Here is a 16,726-nt window from a genome sequence, read left to right as displayed (position 1 = left end):
GTCAAATAGATTTAGCCATGAGGCGGCTGACTTTAAAATGAACTGGGACAAAGAAACCACATGCATGTGGGTACATTATAGTCTAGAAATATAACACAAAACAACACTACTTAAAAATAATAACAATTCAAATGACTTCTGGTGAAAAGCATTAAGAACAAAACAACTTAATCCACTCTCAATGTTCATGTACACCATCACTGTGTATTTAATCAGTAGTTACCAGTTGTATCCTTAATCAAACTATTTCACCATCTTCACTTATTTTAGGTTACTCATTCAACAATATGACATTCTCCCGAATAGTAGTTAACTTTATATAACTTTTACTCTCTATATTTTAGCAACAACCTTACTTTTCTCTCTCTCTCTGTCTACTTTCCAAAACATCTCATTTCTCCTGACCACAAGTTTCTCATAAATCACCCCTTTGTGTAACCGTGTGAGATGGCTGGAGCAAAACCTCGTGCAGGACCTCTGTCATGCTTAAACATTAACAGATTCCCTCTGACGAACTTACAAAAATCTTCTCTTTACTTTCTACTCTTTTGTTCCTGTATTTAATATAATTTTCCCCTTGGAATATAATTAAGTACAATCCTTAGTTAATGACAAATACCATGAAATTCACAACGCAATGCAACGGTATCAATCAGTTCTCAAAGACTATATTTAAATAGCAGCAAATCATTGTTTCTTATCTATTTCAATATATCTACCACTTCAAATCACACCTTGATCTGTTAATTTTCTATGTATTTCACTCCAACTTCAGATCACTAGAGAAAAAAGCAAGCAGACACACTCCGGGCTGCTGCTGCTGCTCTCGAGAGGAAAAAGGGTGGGGGGAACTCTCACAGACAAATACTGACACCCCCTTCTCTCTCCCCCGCTGTAGCTCTCAGCCTCTCCTTTGGAAAAGGGGGGCTTCTTTCAACAATTAACACTTCTGCTATCCTTTTATTCAATTTTTCTGCTTGAACCCACTGTCCTCGTAAGCTCTTAACTCACGCTCCTCTCGTTAAAATTCTCCTTTCATTATGACTTCGTATCTATTCATCTGACTTAGGCTGTTTCTGTTACCAGTAAATATTCACAGACTTCATATCTATTGATCTGACTTACTGTCCTTGTTACCAGTAAATATTCACAACACACCAAAGGATATAGTGAGGCCCGGTCACTTCAGAATGACTTTCTGAAGTTTGCGTTACTCTCCTTTGGATCACTTATAACAAATAACTCCTCTCCAGCCCCGTCGAGCTGTGGATTCGTTATTTTGGGTCAGTCTTATATGGAGACTTAATACAACCAACTGACTACTCTAGACAGTCTAACTGTGGGGACTCAATACCGCCACTTCCAAGCCAGGGACTTTAATACCCTTCTGGCCCGTTAGGAACTCAATATCCGATTTTAACTGTGGGGACTCAATACCGCCACTTTCAAGCCCGGGACTTCAATACCCTTCTGGCCTGTCGGAACTTGATATCCGATTTTAACAACTAAAACACGCATTTGCATTGTTACTATAAAAAACACTGTAAACTTCGTCTGACAACCCTAAAATTTGGAATATGGTCAAATCACAGGTTTCGAATTAAATCGTGTCTGCTCACCTGGTAGCCTATTGTACAGAGCTCTGTTTGTAGTTGTCAGAAGAGGCCGAGATGTTTAGCCCTGGACTATTCCGTCCGCTTGCTGCTGGTGGTCTCTTCCCCGAAAACACCCCACTCAGAAACGTCGGGTTCACCATTTGTTGGAGATTTGGAGGATGTTGAAAACCAACCTCGTCTCCGCGTGTCGTTTGATAAGCTGGGTGAATTCGGGAAAAGGAAGGGATTAAGAAACACCAGAATACAAGTTAAACAATAATCTTGCTTTAATGATAAACAGTAACGATACAAAATACAAATACAAAGAAATCACGAAGCACTCTGCAGAGTACTCCGGGCTCAGGTTCTACCCCCGTGTGAGACAGGTCTCAGGAACGGCCGGTGAAAAACAAGAGCGCGAACCAAAGGAAAACACAGTCTTTCATACTAAAACACAGGAGGAGGAGGTGTACGTGCTTTCCCCCCGAGGTCATCTTATTGGCAGAGACCAACACATGGCCTGTCGCACCCAATCAGTGCGACACAGCAGAAGAAACCCGGAAACAAAAAGTCTCATTCAGTTTGACGGAGAACAGACACCTTTTGGTGTCTGGTACGAACTTGCTCTCAACAACAAGTTTCCTTATCTTATTTCACATCTTGTAGCCAGCACACACACATCTCCTTTATGGCCCTTTGTCCCTGAGTCCATCTTCCCCCCTTCAGGTTACCACACACAAGTTAAAAGTATGTTTTAAGATATAGTTGTTATAGTTGGCTAAATATACGTAATACATGTTAATTACTTTCATATCAATAATAACGAGGAACACATTACCTATGCTCTTAAGCAGTATTAGAGATGCTTTTCAAATAGTCAAACTTCTCACAGGCCTAATATAGAGAACACACTTATTTGTCTTACAGCCTTTCCATTTGTTTGAGCTATTGTTCACATCTTTACTTCAAATAAAAGGTTTCACATTGTATATTTCCAGCTTCCTTTACACATACTGCTATTATTAACACAAAGTAACCAACCACACACCTCTATTGAAAACAAGTCGATTCCCCTGACAATTGATATGCTGAAACTCCTCGGAATGCGCTCCCTCCCCCACCTCTCTCGTCCCTGTCATAAAAACTGCTTCCATTTCATATAGAGTAATAAAAGATGTTTAAGCTAATTTCTCCACAATGTTTGTAGCCATTTAGTACCCACACATGAAAGAATAAGAACAGAGGTATAGTTGACCAGTAATCATGTAGCACTTATATTTACTTCAATGAAAACACACACACATCTGCTACAAGATTGTGTAGCGCACACCCTTCTTTTACGAGGGAAACATTCCAGAGTCTTGGCCCTATTCCCAAATAAGGGTGTCCCATGCTCCCATCTCTTCTCAAAACACAAGTACTTCACCTCAATATATTGGGGGAGGGAAAAGATACTTTGTCCCTTCAAATTTAACACACATGAATATATATAAGGTGACATTAAAATGAATATACCAGATTTAACTTTCCTGCCATAACACGTTACTTTAATCCTTCAAATAATTCAAATAATCCTTCACAGGGGACATCGAAACAGCCGGAAAATGCGAAACAAAGTAAGTGTAGTATTGCGCTAGCTTTGTGATGCTAATGTAAGACATGCAGTAAATAAAAGTTCAATCACAGTTTCATATCAATCAAATACCAATCCATGTCTTAACGGAATAGCAACGCATTGAGCTAATATGCTAGTTTTTATTTTTAGGTTTTCCGTAAACCTTAATGCACACTTGCTTTTGCTGATTGTTGGAGCTGCTAATTTTTATATTTTTATTGGAACTATTCATAGCAGAACAACCAGGCCGATCCTATAAACTTTTCATGGAGTACAGAAACTCAAAGTCAAAAGAGAAACAGTCTTTTAACTGTGGGAAAGGAAGACTTAAACAAGAAAAGAGACGAGTCCAGGTAAGCTGCATTAACCGTTTCATAGAAATCTCAGTGTCTCTGTGTGTGTCATTACTTATATCTCTGCTATTTTACTAGATAAACATAGGAATGATGTCGCCACAAGGAGTTGATTTAAAGCCTCGGAGAGGGAAAACACTCCCGTTGTTTACAGACCCGGAGGTAGCAGCACCTGCTATACTGGAACGAGCTGTCCAGAAAATGAAAGCCTTTAACAAGGACATGGATGAAGGACCGTACGTCCTTTTGTATCCAGACTGCTCAGAGGTTGTCAATGTGCCTGGTTCAGAAAAGCCATTCACATTGGCAGAATATAAAAAGGACTTAGGAAAGGCATATGCCGGGATCACCCTTTTCATTTGCCTTGAGAAACATTTTAGAGGAGGTTTGTGGATGTTATTATTCAATATTTTAATTGTTTACATGTTAACATCCTTTACTGCAGCATACATAATAATGTGTTGAACGTTTTGCTTTTACTACAGGGGATGATACCTCAGACTCTGATTCGGATATTGTCATCACTGTGGTGCGTAAATGATTTTATTTTAATGTTCATTTATTTATTTTTCATATACATTTGATTTTAAGCAGGAAATCTATATTCTGGTAAATATTTTAGAAGAACCAACTTGGCAGTTACAATTACTATCAGAAACACTCACAACGTTTCACTGTTGATAGACATATGTGGTAAGGGAACAATAATGGAAGCTGTTGATAATTGTACACTTTTACTCTCAGGTATTTGAATTTGAACCACGAAACAAAAGTACTCCAAAACACAAACCGGAAAATGAAGGGTAAGTTTGTACTTATTTTTACAAAATAAGTAATTTATCTTTAAGTGGATGATAAGAATAGGCCACAGCATTTTCTCTGGTGAACATGGATACAAAAATACCAAACATGTCATGTTTAATCTAATTTCAAACAAAAATAATCTGTTATTTATAAATGTTATGGTTCCTCCTACCTCTAAATGTTACTTAAAACTCAACTATACCCTGTATCAAGTTAATAATTTTATCAATTTTATCATGTTTCAGGAAGGCGCTTGGACATTCATCCACAACTCAGCCTGGACAGGTATTGAGGCAGATTGTGGAAGCCTGATGTTTCTAATGTTCAGTGTTGTTTTGTTACAGACATTTGTATTTGTATTTCTGATAGTAATATATGATACTGAGGATATGGGTCCACCCAAAACAAATACAGACAAGACTACTTGCTACAGGTAAGTACAAATGTTAGTAACTCACTTACACGAGAAAGACAAAGATGTTTTAACATGGAAATGATCACTTCCTAACAGTACATACACAGACCTGTATGCACCATGTGTTGAAGAAGAGGACGAAGAGCTGGTTGCAGTCAACATGACGAGTTTATTGGACACTGAAATGTAAACGGACAGCTATTACAGTGGCATTACATTTTTTTTCTCTGTACAATATTTCTGGTACAACATTTTTTTTTTAAAACTGTTTGTGCACTCTCTGGAATATCCACTAATAAGGTCACTTTTTTTCCTTTACAGGGAGGAGATGAACATTACATTACCTGCCATTATTGCTAACCTCTCACAGCCTATTGATCATGGAAGAGTCAGCCGGTTCAACATTTCAAGGGCTAATGTTTGGGATGGAGCAGTCAGAGGTTTCAAGCGTACATCGTATTCAGAAAACTGTGACATGCTGGTAAAATTCACTGATGATGCTGGTGTTTTCGAAGAAGGAATTGACTCAGGTGGTCCCAGGAGAGAGTTGTTATCTCTACTGATGAAGAATCTGAAAGACCGGCCCATTTTTGATGGGCCAGACGGACGCCGCTTCTTGGTCTACAATGCAAATGGTATGCATGCGGTTAGAAGTGTACTAATACAATTGTTAATGATCATTAACCATATATATCATATGACATATGATTTGTTGCTTGAACAATTTTTCCAAAACGTTGAGTTTCATTACAGTACATTAAAGTATATAGTAAATAATGTTTACATTTTGCAATATGAATACATTTATTCACAGCTGTTAGGGAGGATGAATACTACTTGGCAGGAAAGATGATTGCAGTGTCAGTTGTGCATGGAGGTCCAGGGCCACATTTCCTGTCAGAAGATCTCGTACATTATCTTGCAGGCCAGCCTTCATTCAAAGCAACAGTTGATTTAATAAATGATGAAGAAGTAGGGAAAGCTTTACAAGAGGTGAGAATTGCATACAGCAACAGTGTGGTAGGGTGGATTCTTATGTAGTTCCTGCAGTGTTTTGAGACATCTTTACTTTACCTTTATCACATACACCGAATTGGCTTCATTTTTTGTTTTGTGATCAGAATCAGAGTACCCTTATTAGTCCCACAGAGGGGACATTTACATTGTTGGAGCAGAATAGAGCCAAAGACAGCTTAATGTTACCTAAGAAGAATGATAAAAAACTAGTAAAGATACACAAACACAATTTACAAAAAACACATCCTGTAATAGAGGATTTAGCAGCCAGGTATATATTGCACAAGGATAGTAGTAATAGTAATATATAAATCTTGCAATGGAACAAAAATGGCAAGAATATACAGTACATGCAGTTATTGACTGGATTGTTTATATCCATTTTATAATCTTCAGATTGAGAATGCTGCCTCAGTGGATGCCTTGCAAGAAATGACCATGAGACACAACACAATGTTACAGACAGCAGGTTGTCTGAGACATGTGGCTTCTGTTGAAGGAAAGAAAGATATTGTGTCTGACTACCTCCAGTGGTACATTATTGGCCGAAACTCCTCTGTAATTGAGAGGTAAGATCATATTTGTATTCATGTGATTTTTTTTCAATGTATGTAAGAATATTTTGTTTAAAATGCCTCATGGTCCCCCTCTTTGGTTTATTCTATGTTTATCTGTTAGCAATTAGTCAGTGTCAAAATGTGTGCCTGTGTAGTATAACTGATATGGGACGTCCGTCTCTCCTTTCCCTGCCTGTCTTGTGCCAATCTTTAAGTGCTCATGCCACCCCCCCTTGTTTTAGGTATTAGGTTATTTAAATTTGACTTTGTGATGAAACTTTTTTTTTGTTCACTCTTCAGATTCAAGGAGGGTCTTTCAGCCCTTCAGTTTTTAAACGCACTACAGCAGCACCCTACTCTGCTGGCCCCGGTCCTGTGCCACTCTGAAAAGCGACTTACTGCTCTGGAACTTGAGCGACTCTTCAAGCCTGACCTCAGTCCACCAGGGAGTAACAGGAGGCTTAGGGAAATTCAAACTTTGGGCTACTGGGCAGACTATCTCCTCGATTGTGAAGGTTTGTAAATCGCTGTTTTTATAACTATTTCAGGAAACACATTGCCAAAATGTATCTGAACATGTCTTCTTTGCAGAAAGCCAGACTGCTGTGTCTTTGGAAGATGTTTTGATGTTTGCGACTGGGCTGACTTCACTTCCCCCATCTGGATTTGAACCATCGCCAGGAATAGAGTTCCTTGATGACTCTCCATTCCCAATGGCAAACACATGTTCCAACACATTAAAACTACCACTCCTTGACGCATACAATGTGTTTAAGTCCCAAATGGACTTTGGAATGCAAAATTCTCCAGGAATTGGCTGTTTTTAAGTCATGTGACTGGATGACCCATAGAGTACAGACTCTATGAAGGTTGTTCATAGAGTAAACACTCTATAAAGGTTGTTCATATAGTTGTTGTTAGATGTGAACGTGTTTTTTTTTTCTCACAGCTCATGTTGTCCATTCAGTTTGGGACAAAATCAAAGTATTGTTCTATACCTATACAATTTTTATAAATACTCTGAACTTTGCTATACATATTTCACATTGCCACCCATAGCTTCTTTGTTGTAAATCAGTCATTCATTCTCAGGTTTCCAGTGAGTCCACATGGTTGAAATAAGACTTATACAGAAATGTTCTTTCTGCACACAATTACGCACACAACATAACCTTGTTTGTGCTTGCTAATTGGAGCATTGTTTGTTGTTATTCCAGTTATATTTTATAATGATTAAGATATTTATGTTATGACTATGCTGTGATTTGGTGCTGTATAAATGACATTGAAACAAATATGGTGATTGTCTGGAAACAATGTTCATTTCAAAATGCTGTTTTTATTTAAAAATGTATGGGAATATCTTTTTTCTAAATAGGACCAGTCTTCGGATGAAAAGGTACCATAATCATTTGGATACATCACAGGGGAAAGAGTAAATGCAGTCTGACAAACCATGAAACCAAGCATTGTTGAGGCCTGAAATCTGATTTGGAGTGGTGAAACAGTGCTACTGTACTTCTGAATACCTTTTCGATTACTTTATAACTGAGCATATTCTTTCAGCTTCATGTACAGTTCTGATGCAGTCTCCCAGTTCTCTGGCTTCTGTAGGTCATTGCGCTCCATAGCAAAGTCCAAGTACTCCTGCATGTTTTGGTCCCCACATGGAGCTATTGACAGGCTTGTCTCAGGAACAGCATCCAATTCTGCCTGTTCAATCTCAAATCCACAGTCCCTGGAGCCAAATCTATTTTAAATAGAAGACATAGTATTTATTTACATTTAAGATAAAAACACAAAGAAGTATCAATCCATCACCAATGTATTACCTGTGTGGCAAGTAGTACAGTTCATTGGGCACTCCTCCTGGACACGACGCTGTTCTGGAAGGGTGAATCCTGTGACTGTTCCACAGTCTCACACACTCATCCAAGTCCTTCTGAATAACATCAACGAAGCAGAATCTCAGAAGGCACTGATGCTCGTGACTCCCGTTGAAGTATCCAGCATCTCGGAGGTCTGCAAATAGCTCCATCCAGAACTGAGACCTATAGAAATTGATATAAAGGTTACCAGTAAAATCAACAACAAATCATTGAGTGTCTATTTCATAATTTATTTGCTTCACAACCTATAGGGCCTAGGTCCCCTCAGGGGCCGCTGTTCAATCCAAAACCCACGCTTAGATGTTCACCGTTTCTAACTTTATTTCTGCCAAAAAGAAGTTCTAAAGAAAGGCCTTGTATAGTCTGGGTCATAGACTACAGGCTATATATTATATCTATTATAATAAAAACTGATACACTTTAGCTAAGCAAATGTTGTTTGTCTGACAGGGTTGGCAAGTAATAGAAAATAATGATAAACACTTACCTTCCCTTTCTTAATATGGACCACCAGGACTCAATGCGCTGATTAGTCATGGATGTGCCATACATGTGGCTGGATGCTCCAGAGTAGTAGTCATGGTGATGGTGACGTAGGGTACACTGAATTGCAGCCATAATTCCGTTCTCCGTGCCACAATCAGTCCGCAGCCTCATGGGGATGACACCGAGGTTTCGCACACATTTGAGGAAATATTGAGCGATAACTCTTGGGTTATTGTTTGTTGGACCACATTCAAGCCATAGTACTTTACGTGAAAATCCATCTATGCATCCTGAAAGGGCCCCACCGAATGGCTTAAGTTTGTCATAACCGTCAGCATGCCACATATAGTTCGGTCCCATTGAGTGGTAGGTTCTCCTTATAAACCTTCTGCGAGATCTCCTCTCGCAGCCTCGAGGGTTATGCTCCCGGAGCAAATTCATAACATCATCTCTCTTCACTCGAAGACTGTACTTTTGTGTTAGTACCTGCCACATTGTTCGGTATCCAAACAATTGTCCAGGTCCACGAAGTTCCAACCTGGTGGCGTTAATTACAGCGATTTGAGAGGAATAACCCTTTCTGCGGTAAAACCCGGCTTGATTCAGTTTGCTTTTAAGAGTCCGCAAACTGATTTTTACACCATGAAAGGTAGACAAAATGTCCACGATTACAGCATACGAGTGACCTTCATTAAAATATTGCACGCAATGATGCAAGATATCTGGTCCTTCTGTCTGGTCCGTGTCCTTTAAACGCTCCAGAGATCCTCCACACGAAAGGCAAAACCGTGTCACTTGTTCCAGGTTGTTTCCACAAAACGGACAAAACATGTTTACCGAACGTAAACACACCATGGACTGTATATGAAACACACTCGCACCTTCGGTCTTTCCGCCAAAACAAATTTAAATTTGAGCCAATCACGTCACGTCCTATGGTCACGTCACGTCACGTCACGTCACTTCCGGTTTGATTCTGGTTTGTAAATGTGTTTCGGGAAATGTTAATGTGTTTCGGGAGATGTTAAAGTGTTTCGGGAAATGCTAAAGTTTTTTGCATTTTGTTAATTTGTTTTTGTTAATGTTAAATTGTTTTACCCTTGGTAAAAGTGTTTTTGCTAATGTAATTTTGTTTTATAAAATGTAAATTTGTCTCAAACTTTGTTAAAGTGTTTCACACTTTGTAATTGTCCATTGCACTTCCCAGCCACCGTAAACTTCAGATCACTAGAGACAAAAGCAAGCAGACACCATCCGGGCCGCTGCTGCTCTCGAGAGGAAAAAAGGGGGGGGGAACTCTCACAGACAAATACTGACACCCCCTTCTCTCTCCCCCGCTGTAGCTCTCAGCCTCTTTAGGAAAATTGGGGCTTCTTTCAACAATTAACACTTCTGCTATCCTTTTATTCAATTTTTCTGCTTGAACACACTGTTCTCGTAAGCTCTTAACTCACACTCCTCTCGTTCAAATTCCCCCTTCATTATGACTTCATATCTATTCATCTGACTTAGGCTGTTTCATGTTCAATAATATATTATATTTATTCACAAGAAATATATCCTCCTTACTGTCTGTCCAGCTTTTAAGATGCGATATTTCTTTCAACAGAGTGGGAGTTTAAACCCAACAGACTTATAACGCACCCTTTGGTTCCTATGAACCTCAGATTTGTTATTCACTTTAGCCATGGATAGAGACTCGATACTCTACTTGGCTTCCCCAGCAAGTATAGCCTGTGAGGACTCCCATACCTCCACTAGGCCAGGGACTCTATACCCTTCCAGCCGTTAGAGACTCAATACCCTACGCTGAAATACTTGCTGATTAACTTTTATATGTATACAAAATTCCCCGTACAGTCTATTCAGCTCTTATTGTCCGATGTTTATTCCAACAAGTTTAGCAAGCCTCTCAGCGCGCTTCAACACCATCTTTCAACGATGTGACGCTGACATGGAGTCGTAACCCAGGCTTACAGAACTCTTTATCGTGACGTTTGGCTTTATAGATTCAACCCCAACACAACAAAGGATATAGTGAGGCCCGGTCACTTCAGAATGACTTTCTAAAGTTTGCGTTACTCTCCTTTGGATCACTTATAACATAAATAACTCATCTCCAGCCCCGTCGAACTGTGGATTTGTTATTTTGAGTCAGCCTTATATGGAGACGTAATACTACCATTTGACTACTCCAGACATTCTAACTGTGGGGACTCTTTACCTCCACTTTTTAAGCCAGGGACTTGAATACCCTTCCAGCTGTAGGAACTCAATATCCTACTTTACAACTAAAACACGTATCCGTATTGTTACCATAAAAACACTGTAAACTTCGTCTGACAACCCTAAAATTTGGAATATGGTCAAATCACAGATTTCGAATTAAGCTGGTATCTGCTCACCTGTTATTGTGAGAGCTCTGTTTTTAGTTGTCAGAAGAGGCCGAGATGTTTAGCCCTGGACTATTCATCCACTTGCTGCTGGTGGTCTCTTCCCCGAAAACACCCCACTCAGACACGTCGGGTCACCATTTGTTGGAGATTTGGAGGATGTTTAAAACCAACCTCGTCTCCGCGTGTCGTTTGATAAGCTGGGTAAATTCGTAGAAAGGAAGGGATTAAGAAACACCAGAATACAAGTTAAACAATAATCTTGTTTTAATGATACAAAGTAACAATACAAATACAAAGGAATCACGAAGCACTCTGCAGAGTACTCCGGGCTCAGGTTCTACCACCGTGTGAGACAGGTCTCAGGAACGGCCAGTCAAAAACAAGAGCGCGAACCAAAGGAAAACACAGGCTTTCATACTAAAAACACAGGAGGAGGTGTGTGCGTGCTTTCCCCAGAGGTCATCTTATTGGGAGAGACCAACACATGGCCTATCGCACCCAATCAGTGCGACACAGCAGAAGAAACCCGGAAACAAAAAGTCTCTTTCAGCTGGACGAAAACCAGATACCTTTTGGTGTCTGGAACGAACCTGCTCTAAACAACAAGTTTCCTTATCTTATTTCACATCTTGCAGCCAGCACACACACATCCCCTTTATGGCCCTTTGTCCCTGTGTCCATCTCCCCCCCCCCCCCCCCCCCCCCCCCCCTCAGGTTACCACACACAAGTTAAAAGTATGTTTTAAGATATAGTTGTTATAGTTGGCTAAATATACGTAGTACATGTAAATTACTTTCATATCAATAATAACGAGGAACACATTACCTATGCTCTTAAGCAGTATTAGAGATGCTTTTCAAATAGTCAAACTTCACACAGGCCCAATATAGAGAACACACTCATCTGTCCTGTTGTCTTTCCAGCCATTTGAGCTATTGTTCACATCTTTACTTCAAATAAAAGGTTTCACATTGTATATTTCCAGCTTCCTTTACACATACTGTTATTATTAATACAAAGTAATTAACCACACACATCTATTGAAAACAAGTAGATTCCCCTGATAATTGACTTGCTGAAAATCTTAAGAAGAATGTCCCCTCCCACAGCTCTCTCGTCCCTGTCATAAAAGCTGCTTCCATTTCATATAGAGTAATAAAACATGTTTAAGCTAATTTCTCCACAATGTTTGTAGCCATTTAGTACCCGCACATGAAAGAATAAAAACAGAGGTATAGTTGAACAGTAATCATGCAGCACATATATTTACTGCAATGAAAACACACACATTTGCCCTAAGCATGTGTAACGCACCCTCTTCTTTTATGAGGGAAACATTCCAGAGTTTTGGAGCTATCCCCAAATTAGGATGTCCCCTGCTTGCATCCCTCTCTAAACACAAAGACTTCACCTCAATATATTGGGGAGGGAAAATATACTTTGTCCCTTCAAAAATCTAACACACATGAATATATATAAGGTGACATTAAAATGAATATACCAGATTTAACTTTCCTGCCATAACACGGTACTTTAATACTTCAAATAATTAAAATAATCCTTCAGTGTGTGTGTGCGTGTGTGTGTGTGAAGCAGCGCTGTCTGGTTATTTGCAATGTAGGCTAGGCCTAATCAGAATAATTTCAAGTCCAGATTCAACGTTTCCATTATTTAATAAGTTAATATCAGGACAACTTTGGGAATTTTGTTTGTTTGTTATGAGTTTTAAGAGAGAGAGAAAAAAAAAATAGTTTATGTCATTTATGTGCGGTTTTGAGTCTGTGTGTGTGTTGAGCGCAGCGCCGTCTGCTTTTTGCAGTAACTAAAGTAGGACTAAGCTTACCGGTAGTTTCTGTGGACCTGTCTGCCAATTTTGTGAGTGCACTGCGCGCGTGCACACTTGTGTGGCATTGTTTGGAGCTAATTAAAATAGCGTCCCCCCAGAAAAAAATCACCACTACACCACTGGTGAAAACCACCCTTGAATGATGGGATGGTAGACTAAAAGCTTTAGGAATCCAAACTACAACATATAATAAGTACTCTGTATCAAGATTGATGCAAAACAAGTTAATTTGACCTTTTTATTGAGATTTAGCAAAAACAAAACACTTCTGGGGTCATTTGGGTGGACTTTCCATATCTCTGGCCCCCCTTGGATCTCTTTCTAAACCTCAGAGCCAATGGAATTCAGGGGAACTCCCACATACTCCTTATTTGGTCATGTGTGTGTGTGAGACTGCTGCATAGCCAAGACCGGAAGCTGCGATAACTCTGGTGGCTACCATTAGCAGCTAACTTTTACTCTCCGATTTTTACATAAAAATTGAATTATGGATCATAAATAATACAAAATATTACCCAGACACATTATCAACCTATGGATTAACCGATTCAGCCGCGTTTTCTCTCGTTTTAATGCCATTGAACAAGTATTTTTGATCAGATTGACAGCTACGGTGAGACGATCTCCCGTAAAAGCTCCGTAAAGGTACGTGTTGTGATGTCTATGTTTGCTTCCCCTGTCAAGAGTTCGGATCACTCGGTGATGATATAAAGTATTTACCCAAATAATCTGTGGAACCTCAGCTTTAATCGGATATCTTGTATGTGCAGCTACGATAAGTAATAAGGGTATCTTTTATCTTGAGTTCTGTGCCGAAGTGCGTTAGCATTTTTCGCTCAGGGGTCATTGAGATGCTTCTTATGAGACTTGTGTTTTGTTTTGGTAAAAATGGTTTGTATTGTCAGTTAGCTGAAATTATTCCCGTTAATCTGGTATAACACATTAATAGGTTCTTAAATATTAAGATCCCCTGATCCCCCGGCGGGGACCTTGGGGGTTAACAGGTTAATGACTGTTTTAAAATGCCTTTTTCTTAATGTCTTTAATTTTTGTAAAGCACTTTTGAATGTGTTATATTTGATGAAAAGATTTAAATATTAAGAGTACATACAAAATAGTGGGAAAGTAGAAGGTCAATGATATAAATATAGAATAGAAAATATCAAGAAGATACTGTAAGTGATCTCTACAATAAAACAGTTTAGTGCCTGATATTAATAGGAGGATTTGCAAAACAGACAAACTAATAAGGCTTTATTTAAACATTAAAGAATACTTTAGGTTAAGGTCTTCTTTTAAATAAGAAAAAAGCTTTGGGGGTATCTACAGATAAATATGAAGTTTGACAAAGTACTTAAAGTCTAATATATTGCATCATTTGTTTTGGGACTTGACAATCAACTTTTCTGCAATGTTAACTATGTTGAAGCACTTATTTTAACCGATATTATACATATTTATTATACTCTTATAAGATGTATGTAGATAGAATAAGAAATGTGCAGAATATGACAGTTTAATGGTGGAAGTATACACACATATCGATAGATGTCTTGTAATGCAGTGTTGAGGAACCTGCGATCCAAGTTTTTCATTCATTGCATAACTACACTGTAGTTGTGTGAATGTGAATAAACCTTTAGAAATCTTGAAATCTTGAAAGGGATGTGCAAAATAGCCATTATATACAGTCTTTAATGAACAATTAGAGAATAACAAGTAATGAATATACTTTATAGAGATCTGCAGATAAATGTTTTGTCTTCTCAAGCACCCATTATCAAATATCTCTCCTGATTGTTGGCACTCACCTTCACTGAATTTTACTCAGGTGTAACTAAAGTCTGATTTAAGGGTTGTTGTATTTCACATCATTAATCCAAATCTGTAAAGTAACTAAAATAAATCTAGTGGAGTAAAAATACCAGGTTAACCCCTAAAGAAAGCCCTCAGGATTATTAAAGGACACGTTTGATTCCTGTTTTGGATAGTGTGCCGTCGATGGGTTTCATTCAATTTCAAAGTGCTATGTGACGCTTGGCGTAAACTTCGCGCAATGCCACTCCAACATCCAATCACAGAGCTTGAGGACTGTTACGGCTGCTGTCTTCCTGGTCCTCTTACCTGTGTTACTCTGTGTTGTATGTAAATGAGCTGTGCGGTTGCCCTGACGTGATTGGCTGCCATCTCCTGGTCTGCCTCCTGAAGATTGGGATTGGCGCACGCCGGGCCCGACGCACTCCAATCGCAGCGCACAGCCGGCGCACACCTGCTGTCGATAACTACAAAGTCTGGGGACAGCTATCACTCGGGAGGCTCTGTTGCAATCAGACGCCTCACACATCTTGCTTCTGCGTGGACTTTACAGACTTAAGCTAGTAGATATGTCTTTAGAGTATTGTGTGGTGATATGTGTTTAGAGTAGCGTGTTCTGGTATCTCTATTTAGAGTGGCGTGTTCGGTTATATGTACTAAGAGTAGCCTGTTTAGTTTCCCTTGTTTACTGCATTTCCCTGCAGCCTACTTCCATGTAGTATTGATAGGAAGTGATCTCAGGTGTGTCAACTAGGCTCATTTTTAGAGTCCTCTTTCTGTTTAGCAGCTTACCTGTGCCCTTTTGGCTCTTTATTTTGATTTAGGTGATATTTTTCCTCCTTTTGTTGTACACCTGTATGTTATTCCATTAAACCCTATTATAATTAATTACCAAATCCATTCTGGTGTGTGTTGCTTACCTCATCCCTAGTGAGATCATAACAAGGACTAATCACAGGGTTTGTCAAGCAAAGCACATGGTGTAGTCCCGATCAAAGGGGGAAAAAAGGACACGTTCGATTCCTGTAGTGTGCTGTCGATGGGTTTCATTCAATTTCAAAGTGCTGTGTGACGCTCGGCGTAAACTTTGCGCACTGCCACTCCAACATCCAATCACAGAGCTTGAGGACTAATCACGGGGGTATGTCAAGCAAAGCACATGGTGTAGTCCCAAATGATAGCTGAGGATTCTGGGTAGTGCAGTCATCCTAAACTCCGAAAAAATATTTGTTTCTCCGAATCGAAGGGGGAAAATACAAAAGCATTAAAACCAATCAATGTTGTGTAATTAACAAGGATAATCTAGTATTTTTTAGTCAATAAGTAGTGCAGATATCACTGTAAAATCAATCGACAGTAAGGAGAATTCTTACTTCCGGGTGTAAAATCCTCCGTTATCCAATGGGAATGGACGCTCACATTGCCTTTTAACTGCCGCTGCACGCCAAAGGACCCACGGCGGCGTGCGTTGAAGCTTCAACTCTTCTGCCCATTCACTTTGAATGGGGTGACGTCACACTTTACCGAACTGCATTCTGGTTTATTGTTGTTGTTATAATAAAAAATATTATTATTACTATTAAACAAAAAGCATTTGAAATACAGTCAGTGGGGGGAGTGGTTTTCACCATCATTATCAACATTATATATTTTTTAAATGACTAATATTAGCCTACAATAAAGGGGACATGATCAAATAGGAATATAATTGTCTTTTAGATAACGTTAACTAAAGGGTTATAAAGATTACATTACGCTGTGTAAAGAGCACATATTTTTTATATAGTATTTCTATTTTATTTATATGTATAGTAAGTCTTTATATTTTAAACATACACTTTATCTTTAATTTTATCAGCACCACGTCACTATTATTTATTTATATGTACAATTTTAGCAAGTTTTTATATTGTCCTGTTCCTGTAAGCCAGTACAAC

At 39.0% G+C, this 16,726-nt stretch overlaps 2 protein-coding genes and 1 long non-coding RNA gene across 5 annotated transcripts; 2 read left to right on the top strand and 1 right to left on the bottom strand.

Annotated features, from left to right (window-relative positions):
* The first annotated feature begins 3,172 nt into the window (after positions 1–3,172).
* LOC307022159 lies at positions 3,173–3,895 on the top strand. The gene is made up of 3 exons (XR_013803320.1): positions 3,173–3,211; positions 3,445–3,563; positions 3,642–3,895. It is a non-coding gene; the product is annotated as an uncharacterized lncRNA (long non-coding RNA).
* Positions 3,896–4,731: 836 nt separating this feature from the next.
* LOC307015252 (G2/M phase-specific E3 ubiquitin-protein ligase-like) lies at positions 4,732–7,651 on the top strand. 3 transcript variants are annotated; one of them, XM_079643759.1, is made up of 6 exons: positions 4,732–4,800; positions 4,879–4,968; positions 5,104–5,417; positions 6,196–6,368; positions 6,657–6,871; positions 6,948–7,651. In XM_079643759.1, the coding sequence occupies exons 3-6, from the start codon at positions 5,376–5,378 to the stop codon at positions 7,181–7,183; spliced, it is 666 nt and encodes a 221-aa protein (XP_079499885.1). In that variant the 5' UTR covers positions 4,732–4,800; positions 4,879–4,968; positions 5,104–5,375; the 3' UTR covers positions 7,184–7,651. The 3 variants fall into 3 exon arrangements, 1 of the variants encoding a protein (XP_079499885.1); XR_013801451.1 differs by lacking the exon at positions 6,196–6,368 and having other exon boundaries at positions 4,738–4,800; XR_013801452.1 differs by lacking the exons at positions 6,196–6,368; positions 6,657–6,871; positions 6,948–7,651 and adding an exon at positions 5,597–5,730.
* Positions 7,652–7,675: 24 nt separating this feature from the next.
* Positions 7,676–9,090, bottom strand: LOC307015243 (uncharacterized protein). The gene is made up of 3 exons (XM_079643748.1): positions 8,733–9,090; positions 8,189–8,407; positions 7,676–8,106 (listed from the first exon to the last, which is right to left on the bottom strand). Exons 1-3 carry the CDS (start codon positions 9,074–9,076, stop codon positions 7,899–7,901), a joined length of 771 nt encoding a protein of 256 aa, XP_079499874.1. The 5' UTR covers positions 9,077–9,090; the 3' UTR covers positions 7,676–7,898.
* Between the last annotated feature and the right edge of the window lie 7,636 nt (positions 9,091–16,726).

The sequence above is a fragment of the Notothenia rossii genome (genome assembly GCF_949606895.1).
Source record: "Notothenia rossii genome assembly, chromosome: 1".
Lineage (NCBI taxonomy): Eukaryota > Metazoa > Chordata > Actinopteri > Perciformes > Nototheniidae > Notothenia > Notothenia rossii.
Note: the sequence above shows the minus strand (reverse complement) of the source record. Positions and strands in the feature narration are given on the sequence as shown.